Here is a 27751-nt window from a genome sequence, read left to right as displayed (position 1 = left end):
AGACAAGTCTCAACTAGAAGCTGGGTCCAAAGGGTTGGTTGGGTAGAACAGGAAGTGCAGTGAACAATACTAAGATGTCTTCAACTTAGGTATGAGCTGATAACATGAGTTGACTACGAAGACTATGAAACTATCTGGGAAACGAGCGTGCTTATATAGGCTAGGAGATTCGTGCTCTCAAGTGCTCACGACGGAACACCTCGTAGCATTGCTCATGCGGAGACGTCCTGGAGCGTTGCTCATGCGGAGACGTCCTTGAGCATTGTTCCCAAGTGCTCATGGATGAGCACCTCTGAACACTACGTCGGGAGGTACCGACCTTGTAGGTAGTTCAGGGTCCGGTAGGCTTGTCCAAGCCTGTCATAGCTTCTTCGCAGAGCGCCAGGCAATCCCTTAGTGCCTGTCTGTGCTTAGCGTGTTCACGTGCTGTAACATAAAGGTTATTTAAAATATATAATTTAGATAAATATAAAGGCTATTAACAAGGGATATAAGATTTATAATCTTTATTATTCTAATAATTATATAATTAATTTCAAGTTCAGTAATATTATTAAGAAAGTGGCTAAATTAGGTAAGTACTCTAAGTTCTCTCAAAGTAAAGTAGTAGTACTTGATTTTGCGTATTTGCTTTTAGAGCGCTTTTTATAACTAAGGCCCTTTTATATCCTACATCTTAATAACTTCTTTATTACTTATAAGCTCTATTAAAAGCTATATAAGCTTAGTATTAGTGCTAATAGTATAGCAAAAGCAGGGTTAAGGATACTAAAAGAGCTAGTATATCTTAGAAATATAATAATAAAGCAGAATAATTATAAAGAGTAGTTTAATTAGGTTATTAGTAGCATTAACTATATCGTCTTTTGCAATTCAGCTTTAAAGGTAATAATAATTACAATATATAACCCTCTTGTTGATAAATACGTCTATTTTAATGCTATTAAATGCTGTAATACTTCTTTAAAATATGCCAAATTTATAGAATCTCTTGATTTAGCGAATTTAGTAAGTTCTGTAAGTTCTACGCCCTCTGTGCCCTCTGCATCCTTTACGCCCTCTGTACTGCCTACGCCCTTTATGCCCTCTCTAAGACTATTTCTAAGGAAACTATATCCTCTTGATCATTATAATAAAGAGATAGGCGGCTCAGATAATCATGCAAAGCTGAATAGCTATTACATAATAGCTCAACATTACTATAGGCGCAACTAGTTCCCTTTATTCTTCTTCCTTATTAATACAGCTGTTACTAACACTTATATTCTATATAAGCTAGCTAATAAAGGCAAAGAGGATAGAAATAGCAAAAGGATCAAAATACTCTCGCATGCAGAATTTCAAGAAGAAATTGCGAAAAATCTGCTCCGCGGACCTGGAGCTATTCTACGGCAACGACGCCCAAGGCCGCCCCAAAAGAGCTGCGCTCCACATACAAAATTAGTACCAAAAGGCAGCTACAAAGGGCACTCCTGGGTCAAATTGGATAATTATCGCCGCTGCCAGGTCTGTAATCCAGCTACTACGAAACGAGGCAGGCCATTTAATGCCCTCTCTGAGAGGCCTGTCAATGCCCCCCACAGGGCTAGAGGAAGCAGAAAAGGCATTCGACAGTCCATATGGTCCTGTGGCAAATGCAACATCCCTATTTGCTACAAATCGCGTTGTTGGGATAGGCATTTACCACCCTCATAGCAAATATGAGGAGTTTTGCTGTTGTTTGTTGTGATTCCGAATATGGTTAGCTCTTCATAAATAAAGTTTCTATGCAGGCGTCTGATTGGTCTATTTTCAATTAAGGTTACAAGCGCTAAGGACCCCTGGTCCCAATGCGGACCAATTAAATAAATGTCAAATTTTACCGTGGTTTGGTGGATAGCAATTTGGTATGTATAAATAGGCTCTCCTTGCGCGGTCAATTAGATAGAACAACTTGCTATTCAGATTCTATTCTCCTGATTAGTCAGCAACGTCCGACACATTAGCTTACAAAGGGACTTAGTCACGTATCTTTATGTGCTCAAGCGATCTCACGGTTAGACTCGGTCTAGGCGCACATTAATGGCTTTTGCTGTCATCATATTAAGAGTGCCTCTTCCTGTTAAGCACTATCTTTAGGTCTTTTGAAAAGCAATAAAGAGCTCTATGACGAGATCATTTGCATATCTACATCACTGTTCTCTTCGCTTTCCTCTCTTTGGACCAGATTGCTTCTGATGTTTGTGGCTTCCATTTCCTGCGGCACGTGCATCTCCATTCTGCTAGCAGCTCGGCCGCGCATTTCTGCATCCAGATCAAACTCATGTCCTGTGACCTCTGCTCTTCGCTTGGCTCTTTTCCAGGTTGTCATCTTTGCCTCTGCCTGTAGCACTGCCAAGATAAGGTTCTTGACCGACGTGCAAGCGGTTTCAGCAGCCGCTCTGAAGAAAACCTTCACAACATCTGGTAGCTCCTCTTCTGACCTGTACGACTTGTACTCCTCTCCAGGACGCTTGATGTTCGCTTCTTGGTCGCCTATTTCGTCATCTGTTATGGGTCTCTGGAACTCGAGGGAGTGTGTTGTAGAAAGAGCTCTATGTATGGCAGCTTCCTCCAGCTCATGCTCACATTGCATTGATCTCAGCTTGCCAGACGGCTCCAGACTATGGAGCGAGAACATGTCCAGGATGTCCTTGTTCACACTGTCTTCCAAACCTGGTCGGGGTTCCTTGACCCATGTCTTCTGATACCAATTCATATATGAGTCCAACTCTTGCTGGCTCATTTTGAAGACGTCTGTATCGCGAACGTCAATCTCGCTTCCCCATACCAGACGAGTCCCCGGAGGTTCTTTTGCCAGATCTTGCCGACGTCGCTTCCAGGATATCCAATCCATCTGATGAGTCGCAGGCTCGTGAAGGGATTGGGGGCGACGTTGTGCGTCATCAACTGGGTAGAAGAGCTTGACCGCAACCACGAGCAGTGACATTAACTCTACTTCCGGAAAAGCTGAGCCTTGCTCTCTTCGAATCTCTTTTGTAATTGAGTAGCGAAAGTCTGAGCGAGTTAGTTGTGCCAATCCCTGAACTGCTGGAAAGATCTCGAGTGGAAGAGCGAGATAGGTAATATATCTGTAAAGTAATATTTCGTAGTTCAGTGGTGGTAGAAGTAACCCGAACGCTCGGTAATACAAGTTTCCTAGGTCTGAGACTGCACCGTGCAAGTCCTGCGGCTGGAGCATTACCTGGTGGCAGGTATTAGTAGACTCTTCTGAGTAATTACATAGCCTTACTGTTGTATCAAGGGCTTTGTGATATTCTCCTGGAAGCTTCTCCTGTATATCGATGGGAACTCCTCGAATCGCTCGGATGTAAAGAATATGCTCTTCTTTAGCCCATCTTTAACAATCAGCAAAGTCTTCATCGTGAGTTTGGGACTCACCGGTAGAGATCCTGAAGCCTAACAGGCAGACGCAGTAACAAAATGCCCATATAGCATAACGCTAGAGTCTCAATGAGCTTTGGAGAACCAATAACTCTCTTCGACACCCTCCTAGTATGGTCTTCGTCTCTTTCCTCACCGGAGGAAAGTATTTGGCTTTCAGAACCAACTCGATCTGGTGACTCTAGCCTGTGGAGTAGCTTTGACAGCCTGAGCGTCCACAAGTCTCTGATAATCGTCTGAATGTGGTTAGCCGTCTATCCAATCAGAAGTGAAGAACGACCAACCCATAGCTCTGGTGGTAAATCCTTTTCATGAATCAGAATGTAGCATTGCTTCCACAAGATGAATTGGTATGCCTGAACGAACAGGCGGAACGCTCGTGGACCCCTGTAAACTTCTGAGAGTGAACCAAGGGTTCAACATCATAACGGTTCTGATGCACGCTCACCTTTTTGTGTCTTCTCCCTGATTCGCTCTACCTTCTTCCGTACAATCCTGCCTTGGGTACCCCAGTCGGCTTCATCCTCACCAACGATTTGGCCCTCCTACGGTCTGGTCATTACATGGTTCACGGCAGCATCTGCAATGCATGGCAAGGCAAAAGGAGTGCTGCATACTCCTTGATCATGACCGTTCTCACAAAATTTGACAGCATTGACAAAAGTAAGGGTCGTTGAGCCGCATTGTTCACATGGTTCACCTTCAACAAACTCCATCAAGCATCACTACTCATGTTATCTCTGATGCAAAATTTATACGCACGTGAGAAAACGCACTGGTGGAAAACCTGGGTTGTGATGAAAATCAGGGGGCGGTCATGTTCTAGCAGACGGGATTTGCTACGGGAGTTGATCCTAAGATTGGCTATGCACTAATCTACACGCGAACAAATCCACCAGAACAGCAGCTCACGGTCCAGACTTAACAAGACTGTCATTTTATGACCTTGTACCGGCTCCAGACCTGCTTTTGAGATGACCAAGAGCTGTGCTTCAGAAACATATTTCAGCCCTTGACAACAGAAATCATGGTCACGTGCTGGTGGAGAGGTGGAACCTAATTGGAATACTTGCAAGTGACTTGAAATCCAGCAGCTCAAACAAGTGCTGTTGATAGTTCATTCAACCCTGGGGAGCCTCTTTGGCCTCTGTGGCAACCTGCATGCCCATAGAGGTCAAGATGACAACGTCTGCCCTCATGTTAATGTGGCACTTCGCAGAGGAACAGGACCGAGACTCACTAGTATCTTTGCCCTGGTCGATGAAAAGCTTTGTGATCTTGTCTTTGACTTCACCATCTTTGAGCTCGATATCATCCTTCGTGTTGCCAGCTTCATCCATGAGAGAAAGGAAGTTATCTCTAGAAATATCAAGCTGGGAATCGCTGTTAGCAATTCTACTCAAACTACAAATGTGAATAATGTTCTTACCAGTGTATATTCCTTCCGGGTGACCTCTGGAACCTTCATGGGGTGGGTAGATGGAGATAGTTCATCGTACTTCTTGCCAGTGAAGATGTCAATACCGGTCAAATGGACCTTTGCGTGACCGTGTTTTCCCGTCTTGGAAGTAGACATCTCGACAATTTTGCAAGGACGATCCTCTTTACCCATACAAACATAACCGTTCTTTCTCAATGCTGAGCATTGTGTAGGGGTGGTGTCAGAGGCACCGGCACTGACGCTTTCAAAAGTGTGCTCATGCTATATAGCGCAGCAGTCAGCAACAAGTTCATAAGTGCAGATACGAACGGTGACAGGGCTGTGAGGGGCAAATTGAATGGTTCTCACCTGCGCATCATCCGCCATGATGCTGGAGCAGATGGAAAGGTAATTGAAGAAATAGTGACAGAGAAGTGTGTATACAAGAAAGAGGAGTGAGTGTCAGAATATACGTGTTGAGCAACACTCTTGTGCGATGGACGGGAAAGGTCGAAAAATAAACGTTGCAGGCAGATGCAGATGGAAAGATGAGAAAGTGGGGGAATCCAACTTTCACGCTACTGTACTGGTAAGTTAGTACGGAGTGGTGCACCAAAAGTCGTCAATGTACGCTAATATTAGAGCGCCACTAGCACAATCGATCTAAGCTTTAACGTCACGTAAAATATGTGCCATGAAGGTGGAGCCCTAGAGCTGCTGCTATCTGCCCCTTTTTCTAGAGGCTCCTAGAGCCCTATTTGGCGGGGCTTACAGGCCTGTGTCAGTTAAGCTTTAGCCATCCGGTCCCTCCGACTATCAGACTCCCTGACTGACTACTGACAGATACTAGTACGAGAGAGGCTAGCTTTTACTTATCCTTGTTAGCGCATAGTGATGACTTTTGGTGCATGATTCCGTATTTTGAAGTAGGAATAAGTACGTAGTATTCCTTGGCGTTTCGTTACAGAGTCCACATTGCCAGTGCAGCGCAGATCACGAATGGTGGTCAAGTCTGGTGAGGACCATTTCAAAATGTCATCCAAATAACGGAAAATTGAGGCGCGATGTGGCTGGATCATTCCTCTGGCCACTTGACACCTAGTGGATCACCTCCACCTCAGAATAGGAATCATTCCCCTGCTCCTAAACGGAGTTTGCATCTCGCTCCTAGCCGAAGATCTGGACTGGGACTGATTGCAGGCAGTTCCTCGTTATCGCTTGGCTTCAGCTCGAATGGCTCAAACGTCTCTTTACCAAGGACATCGCGTATGTCCAACGGGCCTTCTCTACACCAAGAGCATAAGCCCTCTCCTAATATGCCAGATCCGTTGAATCTCCTACGAAGCATACTCGGCATCTCTTCCACCAAGAAAGGGGTACAGGACGGAAACGAGGAGCAAAGTTTAACAAGAAAACCGGAAGATTTCAAAATAGACATTGACTTTGGGAACCTCAGTCTCGAAGATTATGCCGAAGAAGAGGAGGCAGAAATCAAATTAGTGTCCACTCTTGGCCATCTGGAGCATAGCTCTGCTGATGAACTTGAGAGGTATAAAGGCCTTCATGATGCGATTGAAGACTGCGACAAAGTCTTGAAGTCTGTCGAGTCATATCTGACCAATTTTCAGAATGAGTTGGGGACTGTGTCAGCTGAGATTGAGAGTCTTCAAACCAGGTCAACACAACTCAATGCCAAGCTCGAAAATAGGAGGAAGGTTGAAAAACTGCTTGGACCTGCAGTGGAAGAGATCAGCATTTCACCACTTACAGTTCGAACTATATCCGAAAGCCCTGTAGATGATAACTGGATCCGAGCTCTTAAAGAGCTGGAGTCTCGGTCAACCACGATAGCGAAGAAAACGTCTGGCTCTGTCAAGGCCATTGAGGACGTCATACCGCTTCTAGACAACCTCAAAGCGAAGGCTGTGGAGCGAATACGCGACTTTATTGTCGCCCAAATCAAAGCATTGAGATCACCCAACATCAATGCACAGATCATACAACAACAAACACTTATCAAGTACAAAGACTTGTACTCGTTTTTGGCGAGACATAGCTCTGTTCTAGCTGAAGAAATCGGCCAAGCATATATCAACACAATGAAGTGGTACTACACCAGCAATTTCACACGCTACCAACAAGCGTTGGAAAAGCTCTCGGTTCATATAATTGATCAAAGTGAAGTCCTTGGATCAGAATCCTCATCAGCACGCCGCAATTTACTCGCGTCTCCCAAGGGTCCTCCTCCCCAGCACGACGCTTTTAATCTAGGCAGAAGACCAGATATTCTCAGAACAAAAGCTAGCAATGCAATAGCAGCGTGTCTTACCGACGAGGACAAGACTCGCTGCTACTTAGAAACGCCGTTCTACAACTTCAACCTTGCATTGATTGACAATGTGTGCTCAGAGTACTCCGTGTTCACAGAATTGTTCTCTATGAAGAGTTATCACCAGGTGTCTCGCAAAGTGACTGAAATCTTCGAGCCATCGTTCGCACTCGGGCATGGAATGACCAAGCAGCTCATTGAGAACAACACAGATTGTTTCGGTGTTTTGCTTTGCGTCCGGATCAATCAATACTTTGCGTTCGAGTTACAAAGACGCAAGGTTCCCCTAGCAGACTCATACATCAACGGCATGAACATGCTTCTGTGGCCACGCTTTCAGATAATCATGGATCAGCATTGCGAGTCACTGAAGAAAGTGATCTCCCCCAACAATCGAGGCGCAGTCGCGGCATTCTCCCTGGTCGGGAATGATGCTTCGAAGACGTCTGTGGCACCTCATCCAGTGACTCAAAAGTTTGGACAATTTCTGCATGGCATACTTGCGCTCAGTAGTGATGCAAGCGATAATGAGCCTGTATCCAATAGTCTGGGAAGATTGAGGAGTGAATATGAGGCTTTGATGACCAGGCTGGCAAAGGGGGCTGGAGACGCGTCCAAGAGGAGTCGATTTTTGTACTATAATTACAGTCTTGTATTGACGATAATCAGTGATACCCAGGGAAAGCTCGCGGAGGAGCAGAAGGCGCATTTTGACCAATTGGTGAACCAGGGAAAGGATCGAAGATAGACAACTTATTTCATGATTAGAATGAACGTTGGTGTCACTCTGCCCCGGTTTAAAATCTTCCTTTCCCCATGAACTGATTCAATATCTCCCGTTACCGGGACAGGTGGCTCCGGTTTGAATTAAACGGTGGGATCACGCCCCTGTAGGCCTTAGGCTCACCCTCAAGCCATGAAGACGAGCCATAAGAAGTATCCCTCGGAATACAGATAGAATAAGACTAGATCGTGCGCTGATGGTCATCAAGGCTACGAACGAACTTTGGTCTTCTTCTGGGTTTCCATTCACGTCACCGCATCGACACACTTCTGGTTGTTGAAAACTGTAGATAAGGATACTTAGGGATCGAAGTCGCGAGCTTCAGATCGACGTCACTTGATAGCTTTGCCAGCCTTGTATTCTCTTTCACAGAGCTCTCAACCAAAATGTGACCCAGCGAGGAGGCCCTGGAGGCTTGAGGCAGTATGTCTATGAAATTACTTCCAGTTTCCTGTGCTAGAAGAGCTGCGGCACGCTACTTCTCAACTTCGAGATCCAGGCAAGCAGATTTTACACATGCGGTACCAAGACCTGTCTTCATTTCCATGCGTTTCATATCCACCACCCGACTGACTTCTATCCTCTATACAGGTGATTGGTGCGGGAGCCGTAGGTCTTGCAATTGCTCGGCGGCTTGCTGCACAAGAAGGCACTTCAACCATTCTCATTGAGCGACATGGCTCTGTTGGGACGGAGACAAGCAGTAGGAACTCGGAGGTGAGTAGCAGGCTCGATGGTGCGGATCGCTCATATCTGATAATATGTTCTTGCAGGTCATACATGCTGGTCTCTATTATGGCCATGGATCACTCAAGACCAAGTTGTGCCTCAAAGGCAAGAATATGATGTACGAGCTCTGTTCGAAGCAAGGCATACCTCATCGAAATACCAAGAAATGGATCATCGCGCAAGACGACCAGCAGATGAGCGAACTACACAGAGTTCATGAATTCGCAACCTCAATTGACGTTCCCACGAGATTCCTTACCCGAGAGTACATCACCCAACGCGAACCTGATGTCCGAGCCGAGGCCGGTGTGCTCGAAAGCGAGTCAACAGGAATCGTCGACAGTCATTCCTTCATGTCGTACCTTGAAGGCGATTTCCTAGAAAAAGGTGGTGATTGCGCTTTTCATACCGCGGTCACAAGGATAGAGCCGATAGACAGCGGAAAGGGGGGTTACAAGATCTACACAGGGAATGCGGATGGCGGTGAAGACTCTATAGAAGTTGAAACCCTTATCAACAGTGCTGGACTTTTTGCATGCGCTATCAATAATATGGTGTTGCCAAAGGAACGACATCGAAAAGCATACTATGCAAAGGGAAGCTACTATTCATACTCGGCAAGTCATCCAAAACCGAAGACGTTGTTATATCCTGCTCCTGTCCCTGGATTTGGTGGTCTTGGAACCCATCTCACCCTGGACATGACTGGACGCGTACGATTCGGTCCAGATGTTGAATGGATAGATGACCCAAACGACCTGAAACCAAATCCGAGTCGCCTCACAGAAGCCATTGATATGATACAGACATATCTTCCTTCCGTAAAGCGAGATGCAATTGACCTAGATTACTGTGGCATAAGGCCGAAAATTGGAAAGTCAGGTGCCACCGCTGGCAAGAATTTTCAAGACTTCATCATCCAGGAAGAGGATGGTTTTCCCGGATTCATCAATCTTCTGGCCATCGAAAGTCCGGGACTAACAAGCAGTTTGGCCATTGGTGAGATGGTGGAAGATTTACTGTACAGATAAGCCTACATATTTTTCCAGCTAAGATTTCCTCACACTACGACATCTGTTATATCCAGCAAGTGTCCGAGAGCAGCCTCAAGAGGTTTAATGAGACCTTCGAGTCATTCTGTTTGTCGTTCCTTATTCTGCTAGGAGAGCCGTTTGGATTTGACGATCACGATTGGGCTGTGTATGTCTCAAAATAGTAAGAGTTTCCGCATCTGGACTACAAAGCGTACTTGTAGCGTTCTGCTCAATCGACAAAGGTTTGCCAGAAGACGAAGTGGTCCGATTGATGGCGATACGATGGCTGTTCCCACGTTATCGTCTTTTTACTGCCTTCCCTTCACAGTGCTGCCATGTCAGATTCCTTCTTTTCTCATTCTCCTATTTCTTCGTCCGTGCCCGTTACATTCTTCGGACCAAGAAGATTATCCGAGATCAGGAATGACGCTTTAGGTAAGAGAAAAAGGAACCAGAAAGGCAGACAGGTGATCCTTTACGAACCCGACAGAGAACTGCCACCTCGGAAACGTCGTCGGGTTCAGCCACCTGAGGATTGCCACTGCAATTGGCATCCATATTCGGCATCATCCTCCGTCCGACCACCGGCAGCTCAACCGTGGCATCAGAACGACCGTTTCGTGCGCCACCTCCCAACGGCTGAACTCGCCGCTCTTGTTGACCCACCTTCTCCTGAAACAATCCCAAGCCTGCACCACCGCCTCCTCTTCACCAACCTAAACAATCCTATCCATCCCCTCTTCCGGGCCCTTACAGGTCTAGCCATTACTCTTCCCTATCTTGCAACCTCTCTTCGCCTCGCAACAAAATTCCTCATCTCCCCTCATACCTTACCATTCTTCCATACCCTTATCACGACCCCTCTAACTCTCTTGCAGGCAGAATCCTACATCTTCAACGCACCCGTAACATGGCTTTCAGAATCCTCATTTGCCGGTCCGCCAGGAACAGGCTTGCCACCAGCGGAGTACCAATTGACGATGGAGACTTTAGTGACGCTAACAGATCACATCAGTATCCAGATCAGTCCGGATCCACGACTGGCAACCAGGTGGGCGTATACAGAACGGCACACCCCGCCACAACACCGCACGTCGGGACAAACGGCAGGGGACTTGAGACAATCCAGCAGTAGGAACGCAGACACGATTTGGAACAGAGGTATCAGTAAACCTTCCTCATGGCATGCCAAAGCAAGACTGCCCCAGCTCCTTCCCACCCCCGCGCACCTCCACCCACCACATCCACAAGCACATCCACAACCACATCCACAACCACATCCACAACCACATCCACAACCACATCCACAACCACATCCACAACCACATCCACAACCACATCCACATCCACACAACCACATCCACAACCACATCCACAACCACATCCACAACCACATCCACAACCACATCCACAACCACATCCACAACCACATCCACAACCACATCCACAACCACATCCACAACCACATCCACAACCACATCCACAACCACATCCACAACCACATCCACAACCACATCCACAACCACAAGCCTTCACTTCCCCTTCCTCCAACAGCAACAGGAATCACAATGCCACTTGCAATTCGAAAGACACTGATAAAAAGCAGCAACACCTCCGCGCCCTCAATTTCCGCGGCACGCACGCGCTCATCAACATCTCCCCACTCTTCCTCCGCATGACGCATCCGCATTTCACCCATTCACCCCGACCACAGCCAGAATCGCAAACCAGCACGCGAGGACCAGGCAAAGAAGGTAAGCAAGAGACGACGACGACGACGACAAGATGCGAAGAAATAAGCGACGCGCAGAGGGAACGCGCCATCTTCTTCCTCGCCGTCACGCTCGTGCACGAACTCGCCCACGCCGTCTTCATGACCCGATTCCCCGTCCTCTCCCAGAGTAACACGCAGACCGCCTCGACGACCGGGCCCGGTCACGCAGGAGAGGACGATGCGGCGGCGGCGGGCCACGCGTGGGAAACCGGCGTCTTCGCTGGTGGGAAGATCTTGGCACTGGCTCAGGATGATTGGTTCGGTCTGGGGCTGGGGTGGATGAGGTGGCCGGGGGCGGATTCTTTCTTTGTGCGCGATCGGCGGGGGGGCGTGAGGGCTTTCTGTCGGCTGGGAACGCGAGGGAGAAGAGGTGGTGGTGATGCTTCGGAGAGGGGGAGAGGGAGAGGGAGAGCGAGGGCCAGAAGTAGCAGGAACGAAGAGAAGATTCTCGGCCCACTCAAGTACGAGACGGTCTACCCGCTCGATTGGAGATATATACGCCGTTTTTTTCTCGGGGAGTTTTGGGATGGTGTTGTGCATGGCACCAACGCAGCTTCTGGCGATGATGTGGCCATGGATATAGATGCGATAGGTAGAGGTCCGGGTGTGGGTGTGGGTATGGGTGTGCAAGCCTTCACTCCACCAAAGACGCTGGGTTCCCGGGTCAGGAATTACGACTGGATCGGCCATCGCTACTCACGCCCTGCTGGCCGCACTGATAACGACACCGGCACGGAGCCCGAGGACGGTGAGGATGACGGCTACAGCAGCACCTGCAGCAGCCTTACCCGCGGCCATGATGTCCATGGCGTAGTGAGGGAGGGGCAGGTTTGGATCGCTAGCGATGACGATGACGATGAGGACGAGGACGAGGACGAGGATGAATACTGACAGAAACAAAGAGCCCGCTCGATTAAACTAGAGATAAAAATTAATGGGAATGGGAATGGGAAAAAACAGATATCGAGATGAACATCGAGAAGAGCGCCACTGTAATTAATCATGACCAAACGAAGCCCGAACCACCAAAGAGATTGCCGGCGGCCGATCCTGCAGTTAAAATTCCCATGAACTGAACCGGAAACGGCCCCGATCAGCTCAGCTCAGCGTCTGAAGAAGCCTGCACGTCACGTCACAGTCACAGTCACCAGTGATAGGGGGAGGAGGAGGAGGAGGGAGAGAGTGTGTATGGCTACACAGCTCAATTCGTTCCCGGTACGGAGTAGGAATACCGCGTTTCGCCTTTCTCGCGCACCTCCGCAGGGCTGGGTCGTGCACAACTGAAAGAAAGAACTTGAAGTGCTCAGTTGGCTTGGGCTTGGGCTTGGGCTTGGGCTTGGGCTTGGGCTTGGGCTTGGGCTTGGGCTTGGGCTTGGGCTTGGGCTTGGGCTTGGGCTTGGGCTTGGGCTTGGGCTTGGGCTTGGGCTTGGGCTTGGGCTTGGGCTTGGGCTTGGGCTTGGGCTTGGGCTTGGGCTTGGGCTTGGGCTTGGGCTTGGGCTTGGGCTTGGGCTTGGGCTTGGGCTTGGGCTTGGGCTTGGGCTTGGGCTTGGGCTTGGGCTTGGGCTTGGGCTTGGGCTTGGGCTTGGGCTTGGGCTTGGGCTTGGGCTTGGGCTTGGGCTTGGGCTTGGGCTTGGGCTTGGGCTTGGGCTTGGGCTTGGGCTTGGGCTTGGGCTTGGGCTTGGGCTTGGGCTTGGGCTTGGGCTTGGGCTTGGGCTTGGGCTTGGGCTTGGGCTTGGGCTTGGGCTTGGGCTTGGGCTTGGGCTTGGGCTTGGGCTTGGGCTTGGGCTTGGGCTTGGGCTTGGGCTTGGGCTTGGAATGGCGCGAAAGCGGCTCTTCCTGGGTCGAGGGAGGTCTAGACGTTATTAGACGGGTGTAATAGGTGTATCGTAGCGTAAGGACGGGCTTAGGAACCGTGTCTGTGTCTCAGGCATGTTTGGTGCTGGAGGAGAAGGATTTGGGTTGGGGGCGGGGGGTTTCTGTAGATATGGTCATGTCTTGCTGTAGCACAGGATAAAAGAGGTTGGTCGAGACGGTAAGAGAAAGCGAGAAAGTGTCTGCGTGTTCTAAGTAAAAAGGGGTAATGAGAAAAGTCTATGTACTGGATAGATGATGGAAAACGCGTCTTTTTCGACCCTCTAGAAGTGCCCTCTAACAATAGACTCTTTGCACTGTCAACCCCATCTACCAGTTACCGCTGTGGGCAATGGCCTGGGTTTGAGACCTTTTGCTGGACATCATTATTTACCCGCTGCCCACATCCAAATGACAGTGACATCCGTTCTCGTCGGTGCACCAAAATCCTGGTAGTCCAATACAACATCATCCGTTCAAGGTCGCTTGGAGAATACGAGAGGGCAATCATCCTACGCATGTCAGTCAGCACTATCGACCAACTAGTATCCAAGTTCGCCAGACTTACCTGAGGGAAGATGGTTGCAAACACTTTAATATCCTCAGAGAGTGGTGTGGCATGATGTACCCAATCCAGATGCATACTTGCCTTGCCGATCATAGCCATCAGATTTAGCATTGCATAAATCTGGCCCAGGCAGTAATGAGGCCCTGTCCCGAACACAAGCCAATTCTTGGATTGCTTTTCCGCATCACCAGTGATCCATCTCTCGGGGTCGAACGAGTCTGGATTTGGGTATGCCTCAGGATCATGGGTGGCTGGCCATACCGACGGGACAACCATTGACCCCTTCTTCAAAATGTAGTTGTCGGTAATGGGAAAGTCCCTCTTCACTTCATACGGTACCATGATGACTGGCGGCCGGTATCGTAGTGTCTCCTTGACGAATGCTCGTGTGTACACCATCGATTCGAGCAGATCCATGCTGAACGGTACGTCCTTGTCTCCACCCCTCACCCTCAGGTTCTCCTCCCTCACTTTGTCAAGCAGATCTGGTCGATCGGCCAGGATTTGGAACAGCCACGTGGACGCGCTGCTGGTAGCATCTTGTGATGCGAACAGGAAGGTGAACAACGTCATAGCAATCTCAAAGTCAGAGAATTCTCGCAGTAACATCGCCGGCTTGCCCGCATCCTCGACCTTGACACCTTTTGCAATCCTCTCACGGTATTGGGCTGAGTCGTGCATTGATTTGATCCAGGCATCCATGATGCAGGTAACATCGCCTCCGGCAGCAATTCGGACCTTCGACTTCGCCGCGCATTTGGCGAACTCGTCCAGGACCATATCCGCAGCCTTCTTTCCATACCAAGTCTTTGTGAACGGGATGATCATGGGGAAATTGACCAGCTCGAGCGCCGCAGTGATCAGGTAGTAATCATCGGCGATCTTCTTGACAACACGATCCGACATGTAATGTCCGACAAACGTTCGACATGAGACAGCGCACATCAATTCACGGAACACCGGCATCCATGGAATTGCTTTGCCATTGTTCTCTTCGGAAATTTCCAGAAACCTTGCAAAGTATTTGTTGTAGACTTCCTCTTGTCCCGGCAGGTACATCTCGAGCGCCTGTCGCGTGAATAGACCGTTGAGACCTTTTCGATATTCCACATGCGCCTTTCCATCGAGAAAAACCCAGTTGTTAGGGCGTAAGAGTTTGTGTGCCACATCAACCACGCAGGGTTTGACGTATTGGGGCGAGTTGAAGACCTTGCGGGCCATATCTCGGGTCGAGGCAATAACGACGAATCTGCAGACCCATGAGCGATGTTGTACTATCCTTCAGCGTCAGGCGTACTTGTGAAAGACCGACACGCAGCTTAAGGTACCGCTGGCCCATTTTGCTTTGTATTCAAGGAAATTAGGATAGACGGATTCGAGGAACGGGCCCATAAAAGGTATTTTCCATGCTGGGCCGATGAGAGAACCCTTCTGCCATTTATAGCTGACTGCACGGGATGATTAGCATTCGCCGGGAACGGGGGCCAGAAATGAGGGGGGAAGTATCTCACATTGATCATATGCGATGAGAGTTAGGAGGAGGGTGAGCACAGCATTCCATCCACTGACACCATTGTAGACACTGGATAATAAGCCAGCACTGTCCACGTCGCGATGAATACGTAGGTTGGCATTTGCGAGAGGGGATGTGAAACTGCCATTGAGGCCGGTGTCCATGTTGGAAGTTTGCGGCTACCCAAGGGGCCAAAGTTGGGCTGTCAAATCGGAATGCCGTGCCTGACGGGGACGAGCCTCAAGCTTTTTGGTGGCACAAAATTCAAGCAGGTCAGAGGTGAGACGATACGATACGCAGGGCCAACGAATGACTTTCACGAAGGAAAAGAGATTTATTCTTCAGGAGGATCAGCGTCACGCCTCGACCCTTTAGGAAAGAATACTTCACCACAGGAGGAGCGCTGAATTTGGGGTGTGGAAATGGTAGAATTAACTTAGTCAGTTCTTAATTGTGTGCTCTTACATGTAACGCCATGTCGGAAGCCAGTGCTCCGATGGTGCAACGCTCCAATGCTCCGATCATCCAGAGCGACCAACGGAACACTACTAACTACTAGTACTGGACAAGTCACCCTCCCTGTCACTCTGAGCAGGCTGAATATCAATTCATAACACATTAGAGGTGGTGCAGGCGGGAGATTGTTTGTCACAGCTGAAGCGGAGGACAGAGATACAGTTTTACCAGAAATAGGAGCTCTCTATACGGTCATGGTACAATATACATCAGCTGTCATCGCTTTTCAACAGAGCCATTATGAAACCATTCTCCATGAACAATTCCATCGTGTTGGTGCTAGGAGAATGACCACACCATGCAACATCACTCACTAGCTAATTGTCATCTATGGACCGGGTGCTGCATCAGCCCCTTCATGGGATATCGAATAGCGGCTTCAACTTTCGTATTAGCTGCCATTCATCTGTACTGACGTCCGCCCGATAGAACTCCTTCAGCGTGTCTATGGAATTCCGCGAGATGAGCGAGTACAGGATGTCAGACTCTTCGAGCTGCCGACCATACAGCGGCTGGTTGGGTCCTTCGATCTTGATTGCAACTGATGGCTGACCCTTCTTGACAAGAGGAATGTGCTTGTGATCCCTTTCAATGGATGTCCTGCACGATGATTAGCCTTCTTGACGGGAGACACAAACGCACGGGAGGGTACTGACACTCTACCAAGGTGTATGACCTCTTTCACATTTGTCACAGGGTTGGTCTTCACAGCCGCAATAGGGGTTGTAAGTCTCAAGTTGCCATCCGTAACATCCACACCAATCACGATCGGGTCCTTCTTGTTGAAGACTTTGATGGGGGTGAGCACGCAGGGGAACACCGCCAGAAGCTTGTTCTCCTCCTTCTTCTGCTCGGCCAATGCTGCCATATGCTTCGTGAAATCATCGAACAAGTGATAGATGATATCAGCAGTGAAGATCTTGACTCCCACCTCATCTGCATACGCTTGAGCATCTTTGTCGACCTTGACATCGAAGCACAGCATCACAGCGTATTGTTTCGCCTTCTCCAACATTGTTCCAGCCATCAGGACATCTCGTTTGTACACGGGCCCAATCGAGATGTTGGCCACAGGAATCTTTGAGACTTTGAGAAATTCAAGCAAGGCCTCCAGTGAACCCAAAGTAGAAGCCTGCACGCTGACACCTCTCGAATCTTTGGACACTTTGTTGAGCAGCTGGGCCAAGTCACCCATCACTTCGTCTTCGAGGTCCTCTTCATCGTCCTCCGGGCCAACAACTAGCAGACGCGACCCTGCAATTGCGCCTTCAAGGTCATTTGCGGCAATCTTGACACCCAACGACGCCTTGGCTTCCTTGTTGTGAACATATGCCGACTTCAGTCTTAATTCTTTGAGAGGGGCGGGTGTAAGAAGAGCACGGATGTTGGTTGTGATGGCACCGTTCAGACCGCACAACACGATTCGATCACCTTCCCGAAGCACCCCGTTCGAAAGGATAACATCGATTGTAGTCCCAAGCCCCTCTATAACCTTGACTTCAAGTACCGTACACTCGACTTCCGAGAGGTACATGAGTTTGTTGGTCATGCGTTCTTGTGTAAGGGTGATAAGAAGTTTGAGCATGTCCGGGATGCCCTCGCCAGTATGTGCGGAGGTTGGCACCAGAGACACGTTTTTGGCCATGGATTTGTTCTCCGAAAAGAGTTCCGAGTTGAAGCCTTGCTCGGCAAAAGCGACCTTCGTCTTGTCCAACCTGTCCCTGAATTCACTCTGCACACCCTTGTTTTGCATTGCCAGACTGTCCAGAAAGCCATTGTTGTCGATCTTTTTCCAACCATACAACCGATCGATTTTGTTCAACGCCACAATAAAAGGTGTCTTGCGGTCCCTCAGCAGCCTCATGGACTCCAAAGTTTGTGGCTCTAGACCGTGCATGATATCAACCACGAGGATGGCAATGTTGCAGAGCGAAGATCCCCGCGATCGCAGATTCGAAAAAGATTCGTGACCTGGTGTATCAATAACCAGAAGACCTGGCACTTTGAAGTCGAAATTGCCATCTTTATTGACAGCGGCAATCTTCTCCTGCAAAGCCGACGTTGGAAAATAGGTAGCGCCGATCTGTTGAGTGATACCACCTGCTTCGCCTTCTTGTACGTTAGTCTGTCGGATCTTGTCCAGCAATTTTGTTTTCCCAGTATCGACATGGCCAAGAATACAGCAAATTGGAGACCTGAGGTTGTCTGCCGATCGGGCTGCCAATGCTTCTTCGTGCGCCTTTTGTCTTCGGGCCGCTGCTTCGGCCTTCTTTTGAGCGGCTGCCTTCTGCGCTGTGGTGCCCTCCTCTCCCGAAGAAGACTCCTCATCAGAGTCCGACTCTGCATATCCATCTTTATTTTGAGGCTTTGATGCCCGTACGGGAATATTGGCTGTGGGCTTGCCATTGATGACGGAGCCTGCTTGCTTCGCTCCATTGGTAACTCGTGGAGATTGTGATGTCGCCTCGTCGCCCGACTCAGCGTCCCAACTGTCCTTCACATCTTCTGCATCTGCTGCCTGCTCCCAGTCCTCCAAACCGTCGCTTTCGTGTGGCGCTGCTGCCTCAATAGCTTCGGCTTCGGCTTTGGCCTTTGCTACCGCTTCAGCAAGTCTCTTTCGCTCCTGTTCTGCTTCTTCGGCTTGTAACCTGGCACGTTCTGCAGCAGCTTCAAGATCGTCCTCTTGCTTCTTGGGAACCTTCTTCTTCTTGTCTGGGGCAGATTTCTTGCGCTCCGCTGCAACGTCTGCATCACCCTTCAGGCCCTCGACTTTGACACCAGCATCAAGCATTTGCTTCATTCGATGATCTTGCTGAGCTCTCCGTTTCTTCTCAGCTTCGGACATGAACTTTCCTTCTTTCTTTAGCTGCTCCTTCTTCTCCTTTTCTTTCTCCTTCTTACGAGCTCGAGCTTCTTCCTTGCGCTTCTCCTCTTCAGCCTCCCTGCGCTGCCGTTCCTCCTCTGCCGCCCTCGCCTCAGCATCAAGCTTGGCTTGCTCTTCTCGCAGTTTTTGGAGAGCCTCTTGTTGTTTCTGGATAGCGGCTAAATGTGCCGGAAGCTTCTTTTTCTTGCCAGTCGCATCAGCAGCTTGTGGCGCTTCTGCCTTGACCTCTGGCGTAGGTTTGGCTGGTTCGACTTTCGCAGCAGGTGTTGGCGCAGTAGCTTTCTTCTTAGCAGCCTATATAGAAAGGTCAATATCATACTAAGCCTCAAGCAGTCACAGTAGCTCACCTGCTCCTTCTTCCGCTGCTTCTCCCTCTCCTTCTTCTCCTTTTCTTTCTCCTTCTTTGACTTCAGGCTACCATCTTCGTTCCTCTCACCATCATCAGCAGCAGCAGCATCTTCAGCAGCCTTCTCAGCAGCCTTTTGCACGGCTTTGCCCTTCTTGGCCGTGCTGGCAAATAGATCATCACGTTCCAAGTTCGCCTCTTCTGGTGCTTTGTCCTTAAGAATTGAGTCTCCCGCAGCTTCGTCGGTGGCAGGTGCATCTTCTCCCTCCAGGAAGTCATCAACAGGTTTGCCCTTCTTTGCACGTTTGTTTTTGTTCTTCTTTAACGCGGCGAGCAACCCGCCTCCGCCATTCGCCGCTTCAGCGTCGCCGTTGACATCTTCTGAGGTAATATTGGTGGCCTCGGGTGGGGCATCTGGAGATTCACCGAGTTCAGCCTCCCAGTCATCAGCTTGTGTTTTGCCGCCCTTCTTCTTGGGCGCCATGTTCTATCTTCGTTTATCGATTTACGGTAGGCAGCTGAGCAGAATATCGTTCCCGATTCGCAGGAGGCGACATGTAATCTGCTGTTATAGGACAGATGAAAAGCGTGTGTCCTGCTTGAGACCGTGATTGAGCTACACCTGGGACTCGGAGCTGATTGAATGTGATGTAGAACCAGTAGAATACGGTAGAACGCTGTGTTTGTCAGTTGTAGGGCAATAGATCATGTTTTGAGAACAATCGGCAGTTCCTCGGAGGCACTTAGTAGAACTTTAAAAGCTACGACGTACAAGGATTGTGTCCTGATGATAACCATTGTATACCCTTGCCCCAGAAAGGAAGCTTTCATCCCATTATTTCTGTCAGTGTGTCTGTGGCCGGCCATGCCTATACCAATGGCAAGTTGGGAAACAGTGCTCTCCATTTGGTTCAAGCGGGCCACTTTCTTCCCACTAATTAGTTACAAAACACAGCGTCGCACATTACACAATACTCTACTATCTACTCTGTACCTAACCGTGGAAACATCGCCTCACCGCCCACCACCATTTGTGTGATGTGATGATCGTTTCAACCTGTCTGAAAAGCCGTATGCCGCAATCAGATGCGCATTGAGTGCCAAATATTCCACCTGCTGATGGATACCGAGGTCCTGTCTGATGGATAGATGCTGAGAAGCAATACCGAGTTACGATGTATTGCTCACTAATCTTTGCATCCATTGTGAAGCAGCGAGCACAGGGTCTTCGCTTGCGCCGAAGAGAGGCTCACCAAGTGCAGAGAGCTCACGGAACTTTTGATCTGGAGAGAGCGACTCTTGTCCTTGCAATCTTGCGCGAGGAGGCTCCTCCAGGAGATGGCGCAGCTTACAGGGACCACTGTGCAGCAGGTCAGCGATGTGGTCGCCATTGATGTGCATATCTGGTGGCCGGGGTTTCTTCCGCTCTTTGCGCTGAGTGCTTGAGCTTTTGCGCTTGACTTTCGACTCGACGGCGGGTTTTTTCCATGTGAGACCTGCGATGAAGTTCAGAAATTCCCACTCCCGCCGACTTAAGACAGTGAACTGATACAGAGCCCCATCCTGCGTGCTACCATAGTACCTTTGGCCAGTCGTAGTGATTGAGCCACCCTTTCCATGTTCTCTCAAACAGTTGATTGGGACTGGGAATCTTGCATCAAAAAGCAACGAAAATCCATCTTGCTCTTGCTTCGAATAGCCAAGAACCCTACCACCCTTATTGCTAGCAACCGCCAGCAAACCTCCCTCGTCCGTGCCAACAAAATGAGTGGCATCTCTGATAGCATCTCTAGTTTTGGTCTCTTGAGCTCGTAATTTGAGTTCGCCACCTTGAACCTCAAATACTTTGAGTGAATGCCGTGCAGTGGTTGCATAGATGAAGTGGTCGGACACGTAGAGAGACACCGCTGGTGATGGTAGCGCATAACGCGTGGAACGACTCCAATTCCTGGTCACAAGGTCCAGGCTTTGCAGGAAGAGGTCTGTGCCAGCACAGACAACAAGCGATGATTGACCGTAAAGAGCGAGCGAGTAAACGGGAGCTCCGACGAGTCTGATTGAACGCTTGATTTCAATATCTAGGTCTCCGTTCTGTTGACCATCTTTTGCCACTGTCAGGTAGACGATACGTCCGTCGCAATGTGCCGTATCGGCACCATCAATACAAAGGCCAACCACAATCATCTCTACGTTCTTTTCGTCATGAACTGCTGTCCAGCTTATCAGAGAAGTGATCCGAGACCCTGCCTGGCCCAGGAGCACAACCTGCCCCTGAGGAGAACTCGAGCCACGACGGTCTGGATCTAGGAGTTGAATTCCGGGGCGAATGATGCGTCTAGCCGGCCGATCAGGAGCGCGATCTGCGATCAACTTGGTTTGAGTTATGGCAACGGCGAGTTTGTTCAATCCCTTGACGTGGACCATTTTGTGCGGATCACCAGACAGCAACATCCTTTGTGGCACGATGCTTGATTCTAAAGATAGCGATGAGACAAGGAGATCATCCCTAGTAACGCAAACGAGCGTGGCCTCCAGATGATTCATTCCGGAGTACGGGTGTCTGTAGAGTGCAGCAACAGCGCTGATCTCTGGCTGACCAAATTCTGGCTAGAGCGCAGGTCAGCAGAGACTTCGATTGATAATGGAAGACAGACCTGAGCAACATCAGTGAACCAAATTCTTAAGACTTTAAAGGTGGCAGCCCCGGCCGATCGCGTATAACACAGTCGATGGACATCAGAGCCGCAGACGAGTACAGCAGCAGATGCATCTTCTGGGTCGGAAGTCAGCTGAACCGAGGTTTGACCCATGTGCTGAGCACTTTCTGCTTGCAATGTAAGAAAGTTAGGCAGATCTGGCGGTCTACCTAATACAATGCTGGGCGATTGCCTATTTTCCTGAGGATCATTTATAAGACTTGGCGTGATAGTCATGTTCAACAGCCAGCCGTTTCTTGTGCCACAAGCCAGTGCTGGTGGTCCTAGAGCTGGGTCCGTAAGCAAGACCAGACTGCATATCGCGGACGCTTCGACATGAGAGAAGAGTGTACTGATTGGGTTCCGCAATATGTGGCGCAATCCCTGGCCATGTTCGATTGCTAAAATGTGTACTGATCCAACGATAGTGCCAATGATGAGGAGCCGAGCTCCGCCAAAGTTAGCCAAGAGGATGCTGCTTGGTTCTTCCATGATAGAATAAGCCGTCGAGCAACCATTGATGCTAATACTAGTATCATCGACATCGATGGAGGTGAGTTGAACCTTGAAGATATCGTTTGCCATTGTGGCTGTCGCGATCAGCATGTTATCCAGGCTTATGCTAGCAATAGACACGCGACCATCCGCGTGCTCCCTAGCAACCGAACTTACCTTGGGCAATGCAGACAGAACTGTCGTTGCCAGAGGAGTCACCTGCACGATAAGACTTTCTTTGCTGACCGCAAAGGCCAGGGTTTGACAGTTCAACTGCAGGCCCTGACATGCTAAGCCTTCGTCTGCTGTTTCTAGTGCTGCTTTTTGGAGATTGATGCACACGGCCAAGGTGTGCAAAGGGTAGGAAACCAGCATCGTAAGGTGGTCGAAGTTAATCTCTGGTAGAACCCAGAGTCCAGTAACCGCGAAAGAATCTTCCTGTTCCACAAGCAAACTGATTCTGGCTTCCAGACCACGGCGAATCTCAGCTACAGCGGCATGACCCTCGCCTTTGCCAGCACATACGAAGATCTGATGTGCATCTTCATCGCGGCTTTTCGGATGAAGGATCAACATGTCCCGTAGTGGTGCAAGGTTTGTAATGGTCTGAAATTGATCCAGGGGCATTCTCGCCATCATATGGCAAACAGCACCATCAGTCATGTCTCCACCGGCCACGCACATGTCACCACCATGACCTGGGTGCGACTCAATGATGGCAAATGCTGAATCAACGGAAATTTTGATGGACCCAATCTCACCTCCATTTTGAACTTTCGATGGTGTATTGTGCATGATTTCGAAGTATTCTAGTCGCCCGTCCTCTCGAACCAGATAGAAATCGTCGTGGGTCTTTAGGTATTCTGAGTGACGACATGGCTTCGCCCATTGAACCCACAGTGGACTTCGGCGAGAGCTCACAAAGTTTGAAGGAAATGTCTGAGGAATCTCAACGTGAATCTTTCGATAATCAGACGAAAGCACATCATCGTAAACCGTTAAGCCGGACTCAGTGACAAGAGTGAATGAAGCGTTATGGTTGGAAGGAATCATCAGTAACGGCATTCTGTCCTTGTCTGGAAGCCTGTGAGGGCCACAATTCTCCAGCTTGGCCGTCGTCAAAGGGGCCTTTTCTCCCCATGAGTATAGGTATACATATGTAGCCTCATTCTTGGAGATCAGTAGTGCAAGGACGGTCTTTGGTTGCACAGTGGACGAGCAAAGAAGGAACTCCACCCTTAAGATCAAGCCATCTACTTGTACAAAGCGTTGCTGCAGAAATTAGTCACAATCAACAGCAGAGGAAGGTGATTCTCACCTCTTTCAGAGGTGTGAAGACTTCCGTTCTATTAGTGTCATACGCTGAGATCTCCTCGCGAAGCTCAGAAAATGTCTTTAGGCGTATGATGCCTAACTGACCGCATGCTGGTGATACTGCAAGGGTACACGATCTAATGCCATCAATTTCTTCCCGAGTATCATGGAAACAGGATTCTTGTATTTGCTTACTTGGAATCGACAGCCAAGTGCTTGCCATATTGTCCTAGACAAGACACATCTGCAGGAAGCTTCCATTTACCTACTCTGAATCTAATCCGGTTGTGCGCGATATCTTCCGCGTACACAAAAGCAATCTCACAGCAGTCCAAGGTCAACACCAAAATTTGGGACGGTAGGCCTAGCTTCGAATCATCTCCATCGCGCTCCTCTTGCTTGACGACTTGCTCGATAAATGGAGTGGCATCGACATATGAGATAATTCTTGCCGCTAGAATGCGACAGCCCATGTCCAGCCTGTCCGGCAAGGTGGCTAGATGACGTGCTGGAAGGAATTCTCGGAGCTGGATAAAGCTCTCGCTGATGAAGATGACATCGTTATGAATTGGGTTCCGGATGCGGGCTGGCAGTATCCACCTTATCGTTGTGCTTGGAATGATGGTTTGTGAAAGAACTCCAAAAGCTCGGTCATCCAGCATTGGTGGTGGATTGCCAATATCTTGTGTAGTATCCTGGACCGGTCTTCTAGCGACGGGTCCGTTGTTCTGATGCACTATAGTGCCGCTCGCCATCAGAGGATGATCTTCGAATGCTTGGTTAAATAACTCCTCTGCACCAAACTTTTCTGCTGCTAATGAGGAGATATGAGAGAAATCGGATCCGCAATTACTCCCCCACCGTGGAAAGGATGATTAGGCAAAGTCGCTATCGGCAAGGCCTAGTAAAGCAATGACTAGAATGGAGATCGAGACGTGAGACAAGCATGGGACAGCTGAGGAACATCGGTGGAGATGGCTCGCAGGTAATCTCTGTGTACACCTTTTCAAATATCTTCAATCAGTAGTCATGCAGGTTTGGTGCTCGTGCTCGGCACAACAGCCAAAATCCGATGCAGGGACACATGCTTCACCGACAAGTATCGGCTGGGAATACTATGAGGGGAATCGGAGGAGGAGGAGGATCATCAGAGGTAGTGCCTTCGAGTTTGCTTGGAGCGGGAGGGACAAATATGTCAAACTATGTTCCTGGGTCTCATTGGCCTGTATGACAACCTTCCAGGGGAGGATGATGGAAGATTGAAAGCGACAATCTGCAAGTCGCCATGATTGTCTGCTGGACTGAGGTGAGGATGTTGAGGTGCCCAATTGGCGACGATGTAGCCTAGAACACGCGTCGCGTCCAGGACTCGGACTGGCTGATCCAGCTGGTTGAGTGCGGGCAACGTTCCTGGCTAGTTGGCAAGGGATTCATAATCTCTCCTGAACTTTATTTTCAAAATGTTTGCTACCTGCTCCATGACTCGAGCAAATGTGATACGATATGTCGTCCGTGGCTGGCATTATTGGCGTCTCGTGATCATCCTGGGAGTCGGGATTGGACTTGACTTTGCTTGTGCGACCAGCACCCATGCTGCAGAAAGGAACAAATTCAAGAAGAATGACTTGAGCAACCCCGGCTTTTCGGTCATCGTATGCCTAGAACAACCCCAAACGTGGTGGACATATCTGTGCAACACCAGATTTGAATAATCCACTGTGCATCATCTACCAGCCACGAACCCACCAGCAATAATTCCAGCGCGGCCGAGTCGCCCTCCACTTGTCATGGGCTGCAATGAGCGGGACGGTTGACAAGACGGCTGGGCCAACCTCCAGGAGTTCAGGACAGGGCTCTTCACAGATTGAGCACTCGGCAGATGCGCCAAGTCGCGAGACCGAATCAAAACATGTATCCATCACACGAGCATGTGAGGAAAGCAACATTGACAGCCTCATTCGGCTGGCTACATCAGACGGTGGTCTCATAAACGACGAATTACGGCGCAAAGCATGTGAGTAGGGTGCTCATATCTTGTCTTATACTCGCAGAATGTAACAGACTGCATAGGGCCATTGCTCATCGGAAGCGAGGCTGGGGTGGTGGAGGAGCCAGAAATCAACCTATCAGCATGGAAAGAACTGCCTCCACATCGAGACGAAGACCAGGTGCAGCTCGATGTCAACCGAGCTTTTGTGTATTATCCTCATGGTGTGTTTGATTCAGTCTGGATAATGAGTACTGCCGTGCTGTACGCTTACCTCGCTGCTAGGTGAATCCGAAAAGAAAATCGAGGGCCGTAAATCGAGTCTCTCGGACGTTATCGTTCAGGTTCTGAGAGAGCATCCGATGCTGTGCTATTTCCAAGGCTACCATGATATAGTACAGGTTCTACTTCTGGTACTTGGCGATCAGCTTGTGCCAGCAGCCGTAGCTAGGATATCCTTATTACGAATCCGCGACTACATGCTTCCATCTCTCACACCCTCTTTACGACATCTCCAATTCATCCCTATTCTACTTGGGTCAGCAGACCCAGAGCTAGGAAGGCGTCTTTCGCGCACCCAGCCATTCTTTGCTCTGGCTGCAACATTGACGCTTTATGCACATGACATTCAGGAGTACAGCGATATTGCACGGCTGTACGATTTCATTCTGTCTCACGAGCCGGTTGTAGCAATCTACATGTTCACCGCAATCGTCATGTCGCGCCGCGAAGAGCTGCTAGAAATACCAATCGAGGAGCCCGAAATGCTACACTTTACCTTGTCGAAGTTGCCGCAGCCATTGGATTTGGAATCACTCATCTCTAAAACAATGCAGCTCTTCAACACCCACCCACCAGAGAAATTGCCTAATCTGATATGGTGGAGAATACCATCGAACAGTGTTCTCAAGACTTCTCGGAATCTCAAGGAAAGGCAATCAGTCAAGAAAGGAGAGGAGCTCTTTGCGCGCCAGGCAGCCCAGCTGAGGAGAGAAGAGCTGCTGCAAAAGGCATCGAAGATGATGTGGAAGTACCGGAGACCAGCAACGTCGATAACGTTGACTGTGTTCGCAGGAGTCATGTCATTCTGGCTGGCAAGAAATGGATATGATAGAACACTTTGGGCGTATCTTGTCCGGCTCAGAGGCGCCTTCCCATTCAGAAGATAGACGGGGCACGGAAAGAGGCATATCCATATATCATCAAGCACTTATTCTGCTTTGGAGTTGAAGAAGAGTCTATAAATTCGCTGTTTACCAATATCGTCCCCTTGACATCTGCAACAGTACTGTATCGTGGTCAACCCTGGATTGCTACGTGCAGTGTGAAGGCTATGTATGAGTGGTGACTGGCAATGGACCGGGTGCGTGGCAGTAGAACAAGTGCCACGTACAGCATCCTACCAACCACATCTACCATCACTCTTGAAGCCCAAGCCAGGCCTAGAAGACCCAGTAGGCCGCACCTCACCTTCAAAATGGCCAATAGAGGTTACGATGTTGTCGTGGACGTCGACACAGAGGTGAACAATACAGCCACCTGTGACATCTACACAAGCTAACACCAAAACAACAGGACCTGGGTAACACCGATCTCCAAGAAGACAATCTAGAATTCCACTCCTCAAGTGCGCGCCTCAATCAGCCTCCATAATCTAACCCCCCAAACTGACCAAGCAAACCTCGATCCCATTCTAGACTTCGACACCCGCACCAACTCCAAAATCCAACCGGACAGCACCCCCTTCCTCTCCAGCTCCACCAACCCGCTCAACCTCCCCAACAACAACAACAATAACAACATCTCCCCCCACCCTCCTTCCTCAACCTCGAAACGCTACCTCTGGACCCTCGCCTTCTACGCCCAATTCTTCGACGTCGACACCACCACCGTGCTCCGCCGCTGCCGCGCCGCCCTGCTCCCTTTCCTCCCCCGCGCGCCGCCCTTCCTCGACGTCCTGGACGGCAACGCCGACCTCTACGGCCCCTTCTGGATCGCCACCACCGTCGTCGTCATCCTCTTCCTCACCGGAACCATATCGCAATATCTGGCCCGACAGGATAAAGCGCATTTCACGTACGACTTCAA

At 49.4% G+C, this 27751-nt stretch overlaps 7 protein-coding genes across 7 annotated transcripts; 3 read left to right on the top strand and 4 right to left on the bottom strand.

Moving 5' to 3' along the window:
• Nucleotides 1-2143: 2143 nt before the first annotated feature.
• Nucleotides 2144-5230, bottom strand: EPUS_07092 (uncharacterized protein; the record flags this gene model as incomplete). Its single annotated transcript, XM_007788118.1, has 10 exons — nt 2144-3223; nt 3272-3377; nt 3421-3659; nt 3708-3817; nt 3872-3968; nt 4376-4434; nt 4550-4612; nt 4664-4796; nt 4853-5125; nt 5213-5230. The coding sequence occupies 10 exons, from the start codon at nt 5228-5230 to the stop codon at nt 2144-2146; spliced, it is 2178 nt and encodes a 725-aa protein (XP_007786308.1).
• Nucleotides 5231-5907: 677 nt separating this feature from the next.
• Nucleotides 5908-9716, top strand: EPUS_07091 (uncharacterized protein; the record flags this gene model as incomplete). The annotated part of the gene is made up of 3 exons (XM_007788117.1): nt 5908-7893; nt 8548-8673; nt 8730-9716. 3 exons carry the CDS (start codon nt 5908-5910, stop codon nt 9714-9716), a joined length of 3099 nt encoding a protein of 1032 aa, XP_007786307.1.
• A 338-nt stretch (nt 9717-10054) lies between these two features.
• EPUS_07090 (uncharacterized protein) lies at nt 10055-12384 on the top strand (the record flags this gene model as incomplete). Its single annotated transcript, XM_007788116.1, has 2 exons — nt 10055-10880; nt 10928-12384. The coding sequence occupies 2 exons, from the start codon at nt 10055-10057 to the stop codon at nt 12382-12384; spliced, it is 2283 nt and encodes a 760-aa protein (XP_007786306.1).
• A 412-nt stretch (nt 12385-12796) lies between these two features.
• On the bottom strand, nt 12797-15589 carry EPUS_07089 (Cytochrome P450 61; the record flags this gene model as incomplete). Its single annotated transcript, XM_007788115.1, has 4 exons — nt 12797-13345; nt 13913-15161; nt 15210-15360; nt 15424-15589. The coding sequence occupies 4 exons, from the start codon at nt 15587-15589 to the stop codon at nt 12797-12799; spliced, it is 2115 nt and encodes a 704-aa protein (XP_007786305.1).
• Nucleotides 15590-16297: 708 nt separating this feature from the next.
• EPUS_07088 (uncharacterized protein) lies at nt 16298-19655 on the bottom strand (the record flags this gene model as incomplete). The annotated part of the gene is made up of 3 exons (XM_007788114.1): nt 16298-16541; nt 16598-19119; nt 19173-19655. The coding sequence occupies 3 exons, from the start codon at nt 19653-19655 to the stop codon at nt 16298-16300; spliced, it is 3249 nt and encodes a 1082-aa protein (XP_007786304.1).
• Nucleotides 19656-20341: 686 nt separating this feature from the next.
• EPUS_07087 (uncharacterized protein) lies at nt 20342-24431 on the bottom strand (the record flags this gene model as incomplete). The annotated part of the gene is made up of 4 exons (XM_007788113.1): nt 20342-21778; nt 21826-23634; nt 23681-23813; nt 23872-24431. 4 exons carry the CDS (start codon nt 24429-24431, stop codon nt 20342-20344), a joined length of 3939 nt encoding a protein of 1312 aa, XP_007786303.1.
• Nucleotides 24432-25473: 1042 nt separating this feature from the next.
• On the top strand, nt 25474-26832 carry EPUS_07086 (uncharacterized protein; the record flags this gene model as incomplete). Its single annotated transcript, XM_007788112.1, has 3 exons — nt 25474-25690; nt 25747-25887; nt 25949-26832. 3 exons carry the CDS (start codon nt 25474-25476, stop codon nt 26830-26832), a joined length of 1242 nt encoding a protein of 413 aa, XP_007786302.1.
• Between the last annotated feature and the right edge of the window lie 919 nt (nt 26833-27751).

This window comes from Endocarpon pusillum, assembly GCF_000464535.1.
Source record: "Endocarpon pusillum Z07020 unplaced genomic scaffold C712049, whole genome shotgun sequence".
NCBI lineage: Eukaryota > Fungi > Ascomycota > Eurotiomycetes > Verrucariales > Verrucariaceae > Endocarpon > Endocarpon pusillum.
This window is presented reverse-complemented; position numbering and strand designations above follow the sequence as displayed.